At 36.7% G+C, this 19,253-nt stretch overlaps 1 protein-coding gene across 5 annotated transcripts in view; it reads left to right on the top strand.

The window, feature by feature from the left end:
* The window catches only part of SMAD4 (SMAD family member 4), a 52,639-nt gene extending 33,853 nt beyond the window's left edge, over nucleotides 1-18,786 (top strand). For 2 of the 5 annotated variants that reach the window (XM_030810408.1, XM_030810406.1), the window contains 4 exons: nucleotides 5,943-6,126; nucleotides 7,531-7,699; nucleotides 15,342-15,480; nucleotides 16,963-18,786. In XM_030810408.1, the coding sequence (XP_030666268.1) occupies nucleotides 5,943-6,126; nucleotides 7,531-7,699; nucleotides 15,342-15,480; nucleotides 16,963-17,174 (704 nt within the window). In that variant the 3' untranslated portion in view covers nucleotides 17,175-18,786. Of the gene's footprint in view, nucleotides 1-5,942; nucleotides 6,127-7,530; nucleotides 7,700-15,341; nucleotides 15,481-15,956; nucleotides 16,773-16,962 lie in introns of those variants that run through there. The other 3 variants (XR_004029623.1, XR_004029622.1, XM_030810407.1) reach the window with 3 other exon arrangements.
* The last annotated feature ends 467 nt before the right edge of the window (nucleotides 18,787-19,253 follow it).

Raw genomic sequence — 19,253 nt, 5'->3', positions numbered from 1 at the left:
CAGAGAGGATTTGCTCTGCATGTACACCTTTAATGGAGTCAGCAGGTAGAACCCAGATGGTCTTTGGCTGTGGATACTAATGGGCCCTTGAGGAGTTCTATCTCACAACTGTTCCTCTTCATTTCTCCTTTTGTACTGTTTCAAGAATACTATGACTGATTTCCCTGTTAGGAGAGCTTCCAGTTCTAGTACCCTCCTCCTCAACTCTTATCTCTACTGCTACTAGGTATTTATTTTAAAATTTGAATCTAGTTATTTCTTTGCTCAAGAACTTATTCCCCTACTCAGTGCTTGGCCATAGGATAAAGTCCAAATTCCTTAGCTAGGCAGAAAAGAATCTCTGGTCCTGGTGCTTGTGTGCTTTTCTAGCCTCATCTCTTGATGCTTTAACCTAGGTATATCATCCCTCTGCTTTTTTCTCGTCCTCTATATTATCTATTCCACAACAAATTAACCCAAACTTAGCAAGTTGAAACAATAACAATTTGTTATATCACTTAGTTTCTATAGGTAGGGATCTACATATGGCTTAGCTGGGTGGTTTCGGCTCAGGATCTCATGAGGTTGCACTAAAGTTGTCAGCTGGGGCTGCCATCATCTGAAGGCTTTTTCAGAGGCTAAAGGAATCACTTTCAGGGTGGTTTACTGACATATCTGGCAAGTTAGTTTTCTTTTTGGCAGGAGGCTCCAGTTTCTCTTCTTGTGGATTTCTCTGTAGAGCTGCTTGAATATCCTTATAATATGACAGCTAACGAGTGATCAGGAGAGAGTAAGACAGAGCCTCGGTGTCTTTTGATACTTAGCTTCAGAAGTTACATCATCATATCTATAAGAGTCCATGTTATGTGGGAGGGGACTACACAAGGATGTGAATATCAGGAGGTGAGAATCATTGGGGCTCATCATGAATGCTGGGTCCCATGCACCTCTATCCTCCCAAATGTAGTGAACTCTTTGGAGATCCAGCTCAAGTACACTACTGATGGGACGTTCCCTGCTACCTAGTACTTTATAATCGTACTAAATTATAGCTACTAGTTTACATGTCTGCTATCCTTCCTTAATGTAGAAAAGAAACCAAAGTTTAAAAATTTGTGTAGGTATATGGTTAATGTAGGCCCTTAAGGTCTGATTAAGAAATGCTAAAATATTCTACCATAGATTTAGAATTATTTAAACAGGAAATATACCTTTGAATCTTTTATATGTGTAAGAATCATCAATAATATATAGTAAATTTATTTTGAGAAATTATTTTTGAAGATACATAATGTTTTAGGAAATAGATGATATAATTGTAGAAAATGAAAATAATAAAGATTGGTCGTAATTACCTTGATGTTAAAGATTTCAGGTAGGCAACATATTTGGTGATTCCATGTGTTGTCTTTGGAAAAGTTTAATCACCTCATTTCTTTTTTACCAACTTACTGTTTCTACTTTTTCTTAAAGCTGAGATATATTCATCAAATTGAATATTGATTGCAAATTAAAGTGAAAGATTTCTTCAGTGTCTGAGGTTATTTTGTTCAAATTCACAAATGGATTCGAAACCCACAAATTTCCAACTTTAGGTGTGTTTTAGACTTTGGAGAGTACCTTTTTGTATTCATAAAAGATTCTCACAGGGCATCTCATTCAGATCTAAATAATAAAGGTAATAATTCATAATGAGTCACTTAGGTGCTTTAAGCAAATCTTTACACTTTATTTGGAATGACTTTATTTTTATTTAAAATAATGAAGATAGGCAGAGCACTTTGGCTTACTCCTATAATCCCAGCACTCTCAGAGGCCCAGGCCAGGGGATCGCTTGAGCCTAGGAGTTTGAGACCAGCTTGGGCAACATAACGAGACCCCGTCTCTACAAAAAAGTACCAAATAATTAGCCAGACATGGTGGTGTGCATCTGTAGTCCTGGCTACTCTAGAGGCTGAGGTGAGAGAATCACTTGAGTCGGGGGGTTCAAGGTTGTAGTGAGCCATGATTGTACCATTGCATTCCAGCCTGGATCTCAAGAAAATACATAATGATTCTGAAAACAAAAAATTGAAGATAATACCTTGGAGACTTAAATCTTTCATTATAATTTAACAACATTTATTTGATAAGACTGTGCTTTATAATTTCCCCATTACAAAAAATATTTAGATAAGTTTTTTCATTGTAAAAAATTTTTTTTGTTAACTCAGTTTTTTAAAATCTTTTCTTTGGCCAGTGATGAGCAGTTTTGGGCTTCATGAGACTGGCTTAACTTCACTAATTTAGGAGCAAAAAATATAAAAATATCAAAGTTACCACATAACTGTCTTACTCCCTTTCAAATGAGTTGGGGCATTCAGAAGGCCCACTCTGTGTTGAATAATTCCAGCCTTCTGTTGATGCTAGTTTTGAGAACTGCAGAGTTGTCATTATATGGCATTAGTCCTCGGGGGCAAAAGAGTGAAGAGATTCTAGAAAAGTTTAATAGGTGTTTTCCTGTTACCATCCCCTGTTTTTAAAATAAGAATGATCCCTTCTGACTGTTTAGCAAATTGAGATTGGAGTAAGAAAGTTTTTCACCTAGTGTTTTGTATCTCAGTACTGCCAGATTTGCTGGGACTCACTTAGATTAGCTCTAGACTTCTCTGTCCTCATAAGTAGTAGTCCCCTTACCTTTGCTTTCCTAGGCCTTTTTAAGTCACTGATCGGTAGTGCCACTCACCTATGCCCATTTCTTTTCATTCTCATAAAACATTTCTTCCCAGTACTAGCGTGTCAGCTCAAACTAAACCTGTTCAGAGAGTGCAGCTTTAGATAACCATTGTTGTTTTATGGTATCTGAACTATTAAGACAAAAACAACTACTTTGGTGAGTAGGAAATAATAAAGTAAGGTTTAGGTGCAGTTGTGGGTGTTGTAAATAATGATGATAAGACTACATTTTTCAGGCCCGGTGTGGGCTCACACCTGTAATCCCAACACATTGGGAGGGCAAGGCAGGAGGATCACTTGAGCCCAGGAATTCAAGACCAGCTTGGGTATCATAGGACCCAACCCCATCTCTACAAAAAATTTAAAAAATTAGCCTGGCATGGTGGCCTGCATCTGTATTCCCAGCTACTTGGAAGGCTGAGGTGAGAGGATAGCTTGGGCCCGGGATAGCTTAGGATAGCTTGGGCTATCCTAAGAGTGCATTGCACTCTAGCTTGGGCAAGAGAGTGAGACCCCCATCTCCCTCCTCCTCCCAAAAACCATATATTTTTCTTAAACGTGGAGGCTATAAAACTCCCATCCCCCCACCGTTGACTAACAGAAAAAACGTTGCTTACTATGGAACTTTGCTTCTGGTTAGTATCCTTCAGTATAAACCAGGAAATGTATGTACTTGGATCTCTTTTTTTTGAGACGGGGTCTCACTCTGTCACCACACTGGAGTGCAGTGGCACCATCTCGGCTCACTGCAACCTCTGCCTCCCAGGTTCAGGTGATTCTTCTGCCTCAGCTTCCCGAGTAGTTGGGACCACAGGTGTGCGCCACCATGCCCAGCTAAATTTTTGTATTTTTAGTAGAGACGGGGTTTCACCATGTTGGCCAGGATGGTCACGATCTCTTGACCTCGTGATCTGCCCGTCTTGGCCTCCCAAAGTGCTGGGATTACAGGCGTGATCCACCATGCCTGGCCCTCATTTTCTTTTTACCTAGCTTTATAAAATACTTGTTTAAAACAAAATTTAACATTTGGACTGATTGTGTAAAGATCACTTTTAAGTGTTGTTACTGTTTTTTTGTTGTGTTTTTTTTGGCCGCCAAAACATTGGGTAATTGTTGTCTTAGACAATCTCTGTACTTTTGGTTTAACCAGTGTACCTATCAGTTGTTTGCTGAAGCTTCTTGTCCGTAGCATAATGTGATACCTTCACATTACATTTTCTATAGACAGTATTTTTTTTTGTTTTTTAATTTTTGAGATGGGGTCTCACTCTGTGGCCTGGGCTGGAGTGCAGTGGCACTCTCATGGCTCACTGCAGCCCTGACCTCCCAGACTTAGGTGATTCTCCCATCTCAGCCTCCTGCGTAGCTGAGACTACAGATGGACACAACCACGCCCAACCAATTTTTCTATTTTTCGTAGAGATGCAGTTTCGCCATGTTTCCCAGGCTGGCCTTGAACTCCTGGGCTCAAGTGATCTGCCCATCTTGGCCTCCCAAAGTGCTGGGATTATAGGCATGAGCCACCATGCCGGGCTGAAAATAATTTCATAAATACTTCAAAACTGGCTTTTTAAGAAGACACTCAGTGAAGACACTTAGTGTATCACTGGTTTTTATGTTCTAATCATAATGAAATATATTTAAACAAATATTTGTCTTTGTGACGAGTTCATTAGAGTGACATGGCAAAACATTTGAGTTTTTAAGTTTTTGAATTATCCAGTCTTCATGTGATCTGTTTTGGTAACTCCTCATTGCATTGGAAAGTATTTTATTGCTTGGCAGCATTTTGAAAAGTAATTAGGGTACATAGCTTTTACAAGTTGTTTTCTGTTTTAAAAAATTTTAAGCATCAATCATACTTCATTTTAGGTTTTTTTTTTCTCGTAAGATCTGGGTTTCTTTTTTGTCATTCTAAGTAACTTTGTTGAAAGTAAGATTGTTGAAAGTTTTATTGCTTCAAATTATAGTTTAAAGTTCATAAACAGCATATTGAGATACAGATAAATCTTTGTTTTAAGTATGTCGAACCCATTTCCACCCTAGGGTCTTTGCTTTTGCTTCCTCTCTGAAATCTGTTCAGTGTTCACATAGATAAAAGGTTATTCAGGTCTCATCTTTTCAGATGGGATGTCCCCTACCATCCAGTCTGAAGTGTTCTTCCCAATCATCTGCTGTTCCATGCCCTGTTTTATTTTCTTCATAGTGTTCATTGTTATCTGAGTTATTTTGTTTGTTTGCTTATTTGTCTGCCCCTGCACCTCTGTGAGAACAGGGACTGTAGCTGTTTTGTTTCCTACTGTGTATGTAGTGCCCAGAAAGATCCCTAGATACTCTGCAGATATCTGTTAAATGAGTTAAAACAGGAAAGCCAAATAATTTTTATGTATTTGGGCTTGATGTAATAATTGTTGTGTACAAATAAAAATTAGAAGTACTTGATTAGTTGTCTTTGCAAACCAAAGTAGCACCTCTTTTTTCCCAGTGACTTAGAATTATATATTATTGTTCAAATGAATACACTAAATACATCTTCAAAGTTAAAATTGTGGTAGTTAACATGACCTGACTTCACTAAAAATATCTTTTGCTATGGCATAGATGGGACAAATGACCTACCCAAGAGACAGTTGAGAATCTGTGTGTACAACAACTGTGTGATTAGAGTATAATTAACCATAACTCAGGGATGGGATAGCTGACTTGCTTATGAACTTTCTCTCAATTAGGGAATCTACAAAAACATGTCACGAATCGATGTTATTCAAGGACGGTTCCCTGGAATACATCTTAGGGTCAGTGTGTTTTTAAAAAATAAAAGTTGAGACTACATAGAGAATATGTGTAGTCAAATGAAACATCATGGTAAAATAATTTATTTTAGATTCTGATTATTTCTGTTCTTTAAATTCTCAGTTGACCTGGTCCTTTGAGGTAAGAACCAAATTCCAGATTTTAAAAAATGACTTTTAGAACTTGAGGATAAGTTGTAATTGGAAATTAAAAAAAAAAAAAACAAATTAGGGTTTTAAGAACAGTGCTAGGTACTGAGCTAGAAAATAGAAGACATGGAAATTCCTACCTTTTAATGCATTATGTTATTTTAATCCAGTTGTTTTGGGTGCATTACATTTCCCTCTCCCCTCCCTTCACCCTTTCTTTTAGCAAAAACTGTGTTGTGGAGTGCAAGTGAAAGCCTTATATCTTTCTCTCATGGGAGGATGTTCTTTCCCATTTATTTCCTATAGCTCCTGAGTATTGGTGTTCCATTGCTTACTTTGAAATGGATGTTCAGGTAGGAGAGACATTTAAGGTTCCTTCAAGCTGCCCTATTGTTACTGTTGATGGATACGTGGACCCTTCTGGAGGAGATCGCTTTTGTTTGGGTCAACTCTCCAATGTCCACAGGACAGAAGCCATTGAGAGAGCAAGGTATTGATTGTATAGTCAGATAGTTACTTTAAAAATTGAGCATAGTACATTGTCTTTTATTCAAGGTTACGTTTTCCCATGTACTTTATATGTGTTCTTAAATATAAATAAAGGAATAAAGGTCATGTTGAAAATTCAGAATTTGTAAGCACTCCATCTTAATTGTCGATGTTTTTGTTGTTTAACATATAATGATAAAAGATAGCCTTTTTTATGTTAGTAGGTTTCTATGTTTCGAATAGTAAGTATACCTTTTGGAATTCAGCTTGAAAATTTTATTTTCTGTGATCATACATTTCTACAAATTACTGAAAGGAAGTAATATTAAATGAGAACATGTTTCTGAAAGTTTTACTTATAATGTTAAAAAAATTGTTAATAAAAGCGAAATGGTTAAGTAAATTATGATAAATTTTTCCTTTTTTTGTATAGTCATTAAAATGTTTAAAAGTTTATATAATGAGGCTGGGTGCGGTGCCTCACACCTATAATCCCAGCACTTTGGGAGGCGGAGTCGGGCAGATCACTTGAGGTCAGGAGTTCGAGACCAGCCTGGCCAACATGGTGAAACCCTATCTCTACCAAAAATTAGCCATATGTGGTGGTGCACACCTGTAATCCCAGCTACTCAGGAGGCTGAGACAGGAGAATTGCTTGAACCCGGGAGGTGGAGGTTGCAGTGAGCTGAGATCGTGCCACTGCACCCCAGCCTGGGCGACAGAGCGAGACTCCGTTTCAAAAAAAAAAAAAAAAGTTTATATAATGAAATGGAAATGCATACAGTGAAATATTACAGGAACATACCATTTTAGCTACTGTATGATCTCAGCTTTTTAAGGATGTGTGTGCTAAGGAACATAATCTTGGCTCTATCACTTGCTGTGTGACTTTGGCAAATTACCTAACCTCTAAGCCAGTTCTGGCTAATAGAATTTTCTGTGATGAAGAAAATGATTGATATTTGCACTGTCCAGTTCAGTAGCCACTAGCCACATGTAGCTATTGTGCACTTAAATTATAGCTCACATGATTGACTAATCGGATTTCTAATTAGTTTTAATTTAATTTAAATAGTCACATGTGGCTAGTGGCTATCAATTTGGACAGTATGCCTTAGTTTCCTTATCTAAAAAAATGAGAATAATAGTACTCATTGAGTTGTAAGGGTTTAATGAGAATTCATACTACATGCTCCTGACACATAGTAAGTGTTGTAAATATGTGCATCATTATTAGATATGAACAGGAAAAAAAGGAAATATACAAAAATGTTAATAGCTATCTTTTGGTTTTGTATGATCTTTATTTTTAATTTTTCAATATTAAGCATGCTATGCAATCTGAACTAAAATTTAATTTAAAATACTTATCAAGATAAAATGTAATTTCTTTTTTCTTCCTAAGGTTGCACATAGGCAAAGGTGTGCAGTTGGAATGTAAAGGTGAAGGTGATGTTTGGGTCAGGTGCCTTAGCGACCACGCGGTCTTTGTACAGAGTTACTACTTAGACAGAGAAGCTGGGCGTGCACCTGGAGATGCTGTTCATAAGATCTACCCAAGTGCATATATAAAGGTTAGTTACAATTTTATTTGAATATTTTAGACTTGAAGCTCTATTTGTTCTCAAAAGAATTGAAATCCGGGTGGAAGGAATGGAAAAATGTTTTATGTATTAAATAATAAGAAATTGTGTTTAAGTATAAAATCACATTTTCTGAGGGCATTTATTGACATTATCAGTAATCTAGTTTTATGATTGCCAATTTGTTACATGTTTTATTTTTTATTTTATTTATTTATTTATTTTTGAGACAGAGTCTTGCTCTCGTTGCCCAGGCTGGAGTGCAGTGGCATGATCTCGGCTCACTGCAACCTGCGCCTCCCGGGTTCAAGCAATTCTTATGCCTCAGCCTCCCAAGTAGCTGGGATTACAGGTGTGCGCCACCACAGCTAGCTAATTTTTGTATTTAGTAGAGATGGGGTTTCACCATGTTGGCCAGGCTGGTCTCGAACTCCTGACCTCAAGTGATCAGCCCAACTTGGCTCCCAAAGTGCGAGGATTGCAGGTATGAGCCACTACGCCTGGCCTTTTGTTATTATTTTTTAATGGCTTTGGATTTCCTTATGTGTTTTGTAGTCTGTTTTGTATTTGTTGGCCAAGTTTGTTTTGAGAGAATTCACTCGTTTTATTTTCTATTTTTTCTTCCTTTCATTGCTTCACCCTATGTGGCAATTTTGCCTTACCCTGGCATCTGGGATTCACATCTCAGAACCAAATCTTATAAATTTAGGAAGTAGGGGGACTTTATCTCCTGAGGAAATTGAGTTCCATTCTGTAGGTATGCTTGGGGCCTAATTCCTGATTGCCTAGATTTCTCTGAAACTTTTCCCTGCCATGGGCAAATATTTTATTCCTAGGTGTACTTCTGAATTGGCTGTATTTTACCAGCACTTGATTTATGGGCAGGTGCCCAGTTGTAGCCCCCAGAGAGTTTGGCTGTTGTCTCTCTCCATATTATTCCAAGAAGTCAAATTCCTGTCCCCTGCCCTTTGTTTATGGTCTTTGTATACCCCTAGTACCTCCTATCTTTAGTCTCTGCTTTCCACTGTGGGTTTTATTTATCATCAGTTTGGATGTGTGGATTGTTTCCATATGAATTTCATGGTCAGTTTGGAGAGGATGACTATTTTAAATAGTTTTTCTATTATTTGTATGTGGTTGGAGCAGAGAGAGAAGGTGATTATGTATACCCACTTACCCATCTTGACTGAGAAGTCTCTTGTGTTATTTATGTAATTTAAAGTGACTGGATAGAGAACTATGGTGTTGAATATATACTGTGTGCCAGATAGTATTTATAAATTTAATCAGATATGGAGTAGTATTTAAAACAATTGAGCTTAAATAATGTGGAGTCGTGCAAGTGTAATTTCTTGGATGTCAAATAAATATATTGTGACTTATTTATATTTTGGTACGGATGGCCTTTGAAAAGCCCCCAAGGTGTGAGACAAGTCATCACTTGATAAACCACTGTCTTGGACAGATCTTAATAGTGATCTCATACTTTTACCATGAACAGCAGATAAATATCTTGTTGGACAAGATATTTGGAGTTAAAAAAAAAATCTCATTTGGTTATATTAACTAAGATTTTAAAATAATTATTTCTGTTTACCAACTATATTACTGTTCTTCAGAAGAGTCTTATTAGTCAGAAAGAGACAGTTACAAGTACAGCCCCTATCCACAATTTCACTTTCCATGGCTTCAGGTATCCATAGTCAACCACAGTCCAAAAATATTAAATGAAAAATTCCAGAAACAATTCATAAGTTTTAAAATGTGCACTGTTCTGAGTAGATGATGAAATCTCACTCCATTCTGCCTGGGATGTAAAACCTTTCGCCCAGCATATCCATGCTGCCTACACTACCCACCTGTTAGTCACTGAGTAGCGACCTCAGTTTTCAGATTGACTGTCATGGTCTCACAGTGCTTGTCATCCAGTAACCTTTATTTAGTTCATAATGGTCTCATAGTGCAAGGGTAATGATGCTGGGATATTGTTAACATTGTTCTGTTTTATTATTACCTGTTGTTGTTAATCTCTTACTATGCCTAATTTGTAAGTTAAACTTCATTATGAGGTATGTATGTATAGGAAAAAAACATAGTATATTGCACAGTACTATCTAAAGTTTCATGCATCCACTGGAAGTCTTGGAACATATCCCCCATGGATAAGGGAGGAATACTGTATACCTTAAAATTTAACCATTGGCATTTTCTTCATTCGTTTTTTGGGTAGCAGTAACTAAGGGATTTGTAAGTTATCAGATTTTCGCGGGAGATGATATTATTGGGGTAAATTGTATGTAGATAACATGCACCCCTGGAAGGAGTGCCCACACTTTGAATACACAAGCATGCACGCATGCACATACACACACACACACACACACACACACACACATTCCCGTTTTTAATTAAAATGAGGAAAACAGACTTGGAGAGCAATAATTTCATTTTATAAGCCAAGAAGCTAGGACTAAATTGTGGTTTTTTTCCCCTTCTAAATTGACTTTTTTTCTGCTTCTCTCATGACATAGTAGTCATTTTATACTTATGAAAATCTGATGTAATGAAATGACATTTTACAAGCTTTAAATGAAGCAAATGTTTGAATTCTCTTTAAGTGGCCTTGTTCTTTTGCTTTCAAAAGTAAAATCTGTTTTGTGTTATTTAGCACTGGGCGTTTCGAGTTTTTAATAGCTTTATGAGATTTTGAGAGAGAATTCACATGACATACAAGTCACCCATTTAAATTGTACAATTCAATGATTGTTGGTATATTCACAACATTGTGCAGTGATTACTACTCTCAATTTTGGAGCATTTTCATGACTGTGGAAAAAAACTATCACCCCTGAATCTCCATTCCCATTAGCTCTAGACAACCACCATTCTACTGTCTCTGTCTCTGTAGATTGCCTATTCGGGGCATTTTATATAGAAGAGAATTATGTAATGTAATCTTTTATGACTTGCTTCTTTTCACTAAGCATAATGTTTCAAGCTTCATCCATGTAGCACATATCAATACTTCACTCCTTTTTATGGCTGAATAGTGCTCCACACACATTTTGTTCATCAGTTTATTCATTGATGGACTTGATTTCCACTTTTTGGCTATATTATGAAGGATACTGCCATGAACATTTGTGTATAAGTATTTCTGTGTTTTCATTTCTCCTGGGTACATACCTAAGAGTGGGATTGCTGGGTTGTAAGATAACTCTATGTAAACTTTTTGAGAAACTGATAGACTGTTTTACAAAATGGCTGCACCACTTTACATTCTCACTAGCAGGGTGCGAGAGTTCCAATTTCTCTACATTCTCATCAGTACTTGTTATCTCTTTTAGCCATTGTAGTAGGTGTGAAGTATAATCTTATTATGGTAGTTTTGATTTGCAAACTTCCTCTCTTAATACTGAGTTGGGTTTGTTTTTGAACACATTTATTTTAGAGGAAAGGGCAGCAGATGTTTCTAAACCACTGGTGGCTAGGTCAGAGGGTACTATGAACCTCATTTAAATTTATTCCCAGTTACCACTCATTGTGATTCCCTAAGTCAGGTAGAACTTAGAATGTCCTTAGCACAATCTTATTTATGTTCAGGTGCATTTTTCATTCTGGATTACTGTTTCCTAATGTTAATTTAAGATTATATAGTATTGCATTTAAGCCTTGTCAAAGGAAAATGGCAAAATTTGACTCCTGGTTGTAAAAGACAATATCCTAAAGATGTTGACAGTGATCTTTATGAGACACGCATACGGATTTGTAATAAATTTAGAAAACATGGTTAAATAAAGCAGAAATTAGCTCAGGAGTGGTGGTCAGAAATGTTTTTTGGATCTGAGCCAAAAAGAATATTTAAAGCCTTTGATTACTTTGAATTGCCTTCGTCAACAATTTAGTCAAATTATGAAAGGAAGACAGTAGCATTTCAATAATAGCTTTAATTTTTATCATCCAGTGTAACAAATGGAATCTGTTATGGTATCAGTTATCAATGGATTAGTTACAGTGTGAAGTCAGGAGGCAACGCAGGTTTTAGTTATTAGTGAACCAAACTGAATAATTTTAGGTCTTCTGATTTGAGTGCTATAATTACGTAAATAATCTGTGGAAGGGAGGTTTGCTGAAGTGCCCAACGAATCATTTTTACTACATCTGCAGATGTAAGTCATAAAGTTTAATCCATGTGGGTAACCTGTAATATGTGCTGCTGATGTTAGCATAGATTCAGGCTGAAACAATCCTAATTGCAGTTATTTACAACACATTGGAGAGAGCCTATGTGTGACATATTACTTGGTTATTTTTTTAAATGACTCATGGTGGGGTGGGGGAGTGTTAATGTTAAAGGCATACTTGAATCTTGGAGATTATAATTAAGTTTTATTCCCTACTCCCAGATAACATTATATATATATATATACACACACACCATACTTGGTTAGTGATGGTTAAAAAAAAAAGTGGTTGTAGAGAGACCTAAATGTAAAACACAAAACTATAAAACTTCTAGAAGATAATATAAGAGAAAAAGTGAGAACTTTTTTTTTGAGACGGAGTCTTGCTCTGTTGCCCAGGCTGGAGTGCAGTGGCGCCATCTTGGCTCACTGCAACCCCCGCCTCCCGGGTTTAAGGGATTCTCCTGTCTCAGCTTCCCAAGTATCTGGGATTACAAGCTTGCGCCACCGTGCCTGGCTAATTTTTGCATTTTTAGTAGAGACAGGGTTTCACCATGTTGTCCAGGCTGGTCAGGAACTCCTGACCTCAAGTGATCTGCCTGCCTTGGCCTCCCAAAATGCTGGGATTACAGGCGAGAGCCACTGTGCCTGGCCAAGAGAAAAAGGGAGAACTTTTAAGATACAACATCAAAGGCATGATCCATGAAGGAAAGACTTGATAGACCTGACTTCATTGAAATGAAACGCTTCTGCTCTGTGAAAGACAGGGTCAGAGAATGAGAAGACAAGCCACAGACTGGGTGAAAATATTTGCAAAAGACATCTAGTAAGGGACTGTTATCCAAAATTACGAAGAACTCCTAAAACTCAACGATAAAATAAACAATGCAGTTAAAAAATGGGCAGAATAGACTGGGCATAGTGATTGACTCCTATAATCGCAGCACCTTGGGAGTCAAGGTAGGAGGATTGCTTGAGCCCAGGAGTTCAGGATCAGCCTGGGCAACAGCAAGACCTCATCTCTACCAAAAAAAAAAAAAAAAAAAAAATTAGCCAGGCATGGTGGCATGTGCCTGTAGTCCCGGCTAGTTGGGGGGCTGATGTAGGAGGGCCATTGAGCCCAGGTGTTCAAGACCAGCTTGGGCAACATAGCAAGACCCCATCTTAACAACAACAACAAAAAAAGGCAAAAGGCGTGAACAAACACCTCACCAAAGAAGATACACATATGGCAAACAAGCATATGAAAAGGGGTTCAGCATCGTAAATATGTACAAACCCATAGAATGTACAACTCCAAGAGTGAACCCTTAACATAAACTGGGTTTTGGGTGATAATGATGTATCAGTGTAAATTTATTGATTGTAACAATTGTGTCACTGTAGTGGGGATGTTGATAGTGGGGGAAGGTTGTGTGTGGGGACAGGGACTCTGTACTTTCTGCTTAATTGCGCTGTGAACCTAAAACTGCTCTAAAAAGTAAAGTTCATTAATTTACTTCTTTAAAAAAGTGGTTGTAGAGCTATTTACCTTTTCAAATGTTTGAGTCCCTGCTTTGTTCTGTACTGGGTAATGCTTTCCAAATGTCATAGCCTGGAAGTTCTGAAACGAATGGACTGTGAGAAATTTGAGGAAGTAGTGGTTTCACTTCTGGGTGTTGTGGGCTTTCTGATTTCTAGAACCTGACTTTGTCATGCTTTCTTTTAAATTTAAATTTTTTTGTGGAGATGGGGTTTTGGCTGGTCTTGAACTCCTGGGCTCAAGTGATCCTCCCACCTGAGCCTCCCAAAGTGCTGGGATTACAGGCATCTGCCACCATGCCTCTGTCATTGCTTTCTTTGCTAAAGTATTTTAGGACCTAATAGTCCAGGACATACATACATGTATGTTGGACAAATTCATATCTCTTCAAAGAATAGGGTAGTCTAAGTGTTGTCCTTCATTGGTGCTAATTGGGAAAGGTTTTTTGAGGAAATGGATACTGAGTAGAGAAATAGGAGTAAGTAGGAGTGCAATTTGTTATTTGGAGAGAGTATATTATTGTATGTTTTTGTGGTTCATGTAAATACCATGGTTGAAGATGATCAGAACTTTTTCAAGCATCTGAAAATTATGGTTTAAGTTCTAAAACTGTTGTTCATCAACTAATAAATTACGCATTCTCAGAATTCTCTTATTTTCAAGATTAATTATGCTTGCGTGTGTTGGGCCCCTTATGTACATAATGGGACTTTAAAAAATATTCATGTCCTTTTAGAATAGGGAGTATAGCCACATGGTTCAGAAATTGAAGTGATTTAAAAACAGTGGACATTGAGCAGCCTTGCTTCAGAACCTGTCCTTGTTCTCCTTTCCTGCAAATTCTTTTTGTGTAATCTTCCAATGCTTTTTAAAAATGCAAATAAGCAAATATTTTAGGAAGATTTTTTTCCCCAGAAAAAAAAGGTGATGTGTGATTTATTATCTGTAATTTGTTGCATATTAAAAGAACATTCCAGTACTTTCATAAATATAAGGGTAGATGTGGCAGCCCCTTCCTTACTATGCCAGTTCTTCACTTGGTTGATAAAAGTAAAATTATTTATTAACTCCCTAACTCATCCTGAAAGATAAATGACTACAGGGGAGGCTAAAAGCAAAATAAGTAACTGTATACTATGCCAAGTTTGCAACAACCTCATGAAAGTATATACACTTAGCATTCCCATTTTATAGATAAAAGAAACTCAACCCGTGTAATGAGCAGATATCAGTGATGGGATTTAAAACTGGCCTTTTTTTTCCTTAAAAATTATGAACATTTACGAAGAAATGTAGAGAGAAACTAATGAAATCCCATATACCCATCACACGGATTAAGTAGTTACAATTTTATATTTGTTTGATCTAGTCTTTTGTTGTTGTTGTTTCTTCTCAAGTATTTTAAAACAAGTCCTGGATATTATTTTGCTTCTATTTGCTAAAGTACGCGTCTCTGAAAAATGTTGATCTCTTATATAGCGACAGTGCCATTTTGTTAAACTCCTCCAAATAAGCAAGAATGGTAAGACAAAAAGTTGTCCAGGCGACCAAAGCTATCAACTCCAGCCTAAGGAAAATTCAGCAATTTGGTTATGAAAGGAGGAGGGAGACTTCTTAATTGTACATTTTACACAGATTTTCATAAGGACAGTAACAGCTGACCCACATCAAACTAGATAAAAGATACAGAGGCGTGTGGCAGCCAAAGCCATCATGATGTTGACATGATCTTCTTGGTGAGCTCCAAGCCACCTTTCCTAACTAGTTTTAGACCAATCACAATGTACATAAAAGTTTACATGTTTTAATTAATTATTTTCATGTGAGAAGTATAATGAAACTGAGTTTTAAATAAGTCAGGCATTGGTTTTTGACGTATGGAATTTTTCTTTATGGACTCATAATATGAAATGTTTTTTCTTAAAAGGTCTTTGATTTGCGTCAGTGTCATCGACAGATGCAGCAACAGGCGGCCACTGCACAAGCTGCAGCAGCTGCCCAGGCAGCAGCCGTGGCAGGAAACATCCCTGGCCCGGGATCAGTAGGTGGAATAGCTCCAGCTATCAGTAAGTATGCTTTTGATTTTTTTTTAAAGGTATAATAGTTGATATTTTTATCTTGATTTACTCAGTTGATTAGTTTCTTTGAGCAATAATAGAAATTAAAGTTCTTTTTCCTGGGATGATAACATTTTTGAATTGGTAAAATCTGTTCTTCTGTAATAGTTGCTTTTTGCCTGTGACCCTGTTTGCATTCTTTTTGTATCAAAAATGGAGTATGGGATAAAGGAGAAAGGGGATGATTATTACATTATACTGTTCCATCTCCTCCTTTTTTGTTGATGCTTATTATAATTCCTGCCTCACCAGTCCGGGTGGGTTGTAATCACTGAAGTGCTTGGCTTTATTCTAGTAAGGAAAGCATATTTCAATTTCAGAATTGGACACTTTTCCAATTTTTTTTTTAAAGTATGCTAAACATGGAGAGAAAACGTAAGTGAGGGTGGTATTTTGATAACTTGTAGACTTTTTTTTAATTTTAGGGTAAAATTGAACTGTGTGCCAGGTTTCACACTGATGGGGAATTTTTTACTGCAGAGTTAAACTCCTGACTATAGACTTTTATGATGGAAACACGTGGCACCCATCTTCCACGTCTGAAGGCATAACTAGTGATTCATTCAACCCCTGTTCTTAACCTCTTCAGTGTGGTAAGCAAATCACACTGGCTAAGAAAACTGCAGTGGCCCTGCAGGTTTCTCTACAGTACATGCAAATTCCTCCCATTAGTTTCATTGTAATATTGATGAATGCAGATGGACTATATGACTGTATGTTCTGACTGGAAAATTAGATGCAGTCTCCATTGTGACTTATGTTCAGGAGTTTACAATTTAGAGGTAGATTAGGCATATTCATTGAGAGAATTTGATTTTTTAAAATTTGGGGATCTAAACCATTGATTTGCTGGTTTCAGTGTTATAAACATGCTTTTACTGAAGAATCCAGAACTATTATTAAATTTCATATTCTCATCAGTTGCCACCACTGAGTAATAGTGTATTACTCTGTTACACTTTGAAATTGAGAGAGAGACTTCATCTTGGTCATCTAAGAGGTCTTAGTGGAACTAAGAATATTAACTGCTTCATTATTAGTTATGTCTTATTCTGAACTAGGCTGTTTAGACAGTAATGTTTTTAGAAGCAACCTGTGGACACGCACTACCTCTTAAAAACAAGTTGTTTCTTATCCCTTCACCTCCACTTCTAAAGAGAAAAATAGGTGAGGTGTTGGTGGATTGTGGTAATTTACTTCATAATTGGTTGTAGCTAGAAGACACATGTGGAATGTAAAGTTCCTTAACCAAAAGTGTTCAGCTTGTTGATAAAGTTTAGATCTACTATTACTTCTTGGCACTTTAGCAGAGAAGTTATATGCTGAGGAGAATGAAATACAGAAAGCTGGTCACTTGATTAATTTAGAATGTAGGGAGGATGGGAAGAGATCACCCTGTCCCTCTGATGTCTTCCACATCTTTTCTGTTAGGTCTGTCAGCTGCTGCAGGAATTGGTGTTGATGACCTTCGTCGCTTATGCATACTCAGGATGAGTTTTGTGAAAGGCTGGGGACCGGATTACCCAAGACAGAGCATCAAAGAAACACCTTGCTGGATTGAAATTCACTTACACCGGGCCCTCCAGCTCCTAGACGAAGTACTTCACACCATGCCGATTGCAGACCCACAGCCTTTAGACTGAGGTCTTTTACCTTTGGGGCCCTTAACCTTATCAGGATGGTGGACTACAAAATACAATCCTGTTTATAATCTGAAGATATATTTCACTTTTGTTCTGCTTTATCTTTTCATAAAGGGTTGAAAATGTGTTTGCTGCCTTGCTCCTAGCAGACAGAAACTGGATTAAAACAATTTTTTTTTTCCTGTTCAGAACTTTTCAGGCATGGCTCAGAGCTTGAAGATTAGGAGAAACACATTTTTATTAATTCTTCACCTGTTATGTATGAAGGAATCATTCCAGTGCTAGAAAATTAGCCCTTTAAAATGTCTTAGAGCCTTTTATCTGCAGAACATCGATATGTATATCATTCTACAGAATAAATCCAGTATTGCTGATTTTAAAGGCAGAGAAGTTCTCAAAGTTAATTCACCTATGTTATTTTGTGTACAAGTTGTTATTGTTGAACATACTTCAAAAATAATGTGCCACGTGGGTGAGTTAATTTTACCAAGAGTAACTTTACTCTGTGTTTAAAAAGTAAGTTAATAATGTATTGTAATCTTTCATCCAAAATATTTTTTGCAAGTTATATTACTGAAGATGATTTCAATTCAGATTGTCTTGCAACTTCAGTTTTATTTTTGCCAAGGCAAAAAACTCTCTCATCTGTGTGTATATTGAGAATCCCTTAAAATTACCAGACAAAAAAAGTCATTTAAAATTACATTTGTTATTCCTAATGGATGACTCTTTATGAAGAAGTATACTTTTCCCCTGTTAAACAGTAGTTGTATTCTTTGTATTTCTAGGCACAAGGTTGGTTGCTAAGAAGCCTATAAGAGGAATTTCCTTTCCTTCATTCATAGGGAAAGGTTTTGTATTTTTTAAAACACTAAAAGCAGTGTCACTCTACGTAATGTCTCACTGTTCTGCAAAGGCGGCAATGCTTAAACTAAATAATGAATAAACTGAATATTTTGGAAACTGCTAAATTCTATGTTAAATACTGTGCAGAATAATGGAAACATTACAGTTCATAATAGGTAGTTTGGATATTTTTGTACTTGATTTGATGTGACTTTTTTTGGTATAATGTTTAAATCATGTATGTTATGATATTGTTTAAAATTCAGTTTTTGTATCTTGGGGCAAGACTGCAAACTTTTTTATATCTTTTGGTTATTCTAAGCCCTTTGACATCAATGATCATATCAATTGGCAGTGACTTTGTATAGAGAATTTAAGTAGAAAAGTTGCAGATGTATTGACTGTACCACAGACACAATATGTATGCTTTTTACCTAGCTGGTAGCATAAATAAAACTGAATCTCAACATACAAAGTTGAATTCTAGGTTTGATTTTTAAGATTTTTTTTTTCTTTTGCACTTTTGAGTCCAATCTCAGTGGTGAGGTACCTTCTACTAAATGACAGGCAACAGCCAGTTCTATTGGGCAGCTTTGTTTTTTTCCCTCACACTCTACCAGGACTTCCCCATGGACATTGTGTATCATGTGTAGAGTTGGTTTTTTTTTGAATTTTTATTTTACTATAGCAGAAATAGGCCTGATTGTCCACAAGATGATAAATAGATTGTCTACAGGATAAACAGTATGAAATAAAATCAAGGATTATCTTTCAGATGCTTTTACTTTTGCCTGGAGGACTTTTAGCTATAGAAACACTTGTGTGATGATAGTCCTCATATTGCCTGGAATGAACACAGCTTCTACTGCCTTGCTCAGAAGGTCTTTTAAATAGACCATCCTAGAAACCACTGAGTTTGCTTATTTCTGTGATTTAAACATAGATCTTGATCCAAGCTATATGACTTTTGTCTTTAAATAGCTTATCTACCAACTCATTTGTACTCTTGATTACTTACAGATTCTTTCAGTAAAAACCTAACTTTCTTCTGTAAAAGTTTGGTGATTTAAGTTTTATTGGCAGTTTTATAAAAAGACATCTTCTCTAGAAAGTGCTAACTTTAGGTCCATTTAACTGTGAATGAGGAATAGGAGTGAGTTTTAGAATAACAGATTTTTAAAAATCCAGATGATTTGATTAAAACCTTAATCATACATTGACATAATTCATTGC

Source organism: Nomascus leucogenys, chromosome 4 (genome assembly GCF_006542625.1).
Source record: "Nomascus leucogenys isolate Asia chromosome 4, Asia_NLE_v1, whole genome shotgun sequence".
NCBI classification, from domain to species: domain Eukaryota; kingdom Metazoa; phylum Chordata; class Mammalia; order Primates; family Hylobatidae; genus Nomascus; species Nomascus leucogenys.
This window is presented reverse-complemented; position numbering and strand designations above follow the sequence as displayed.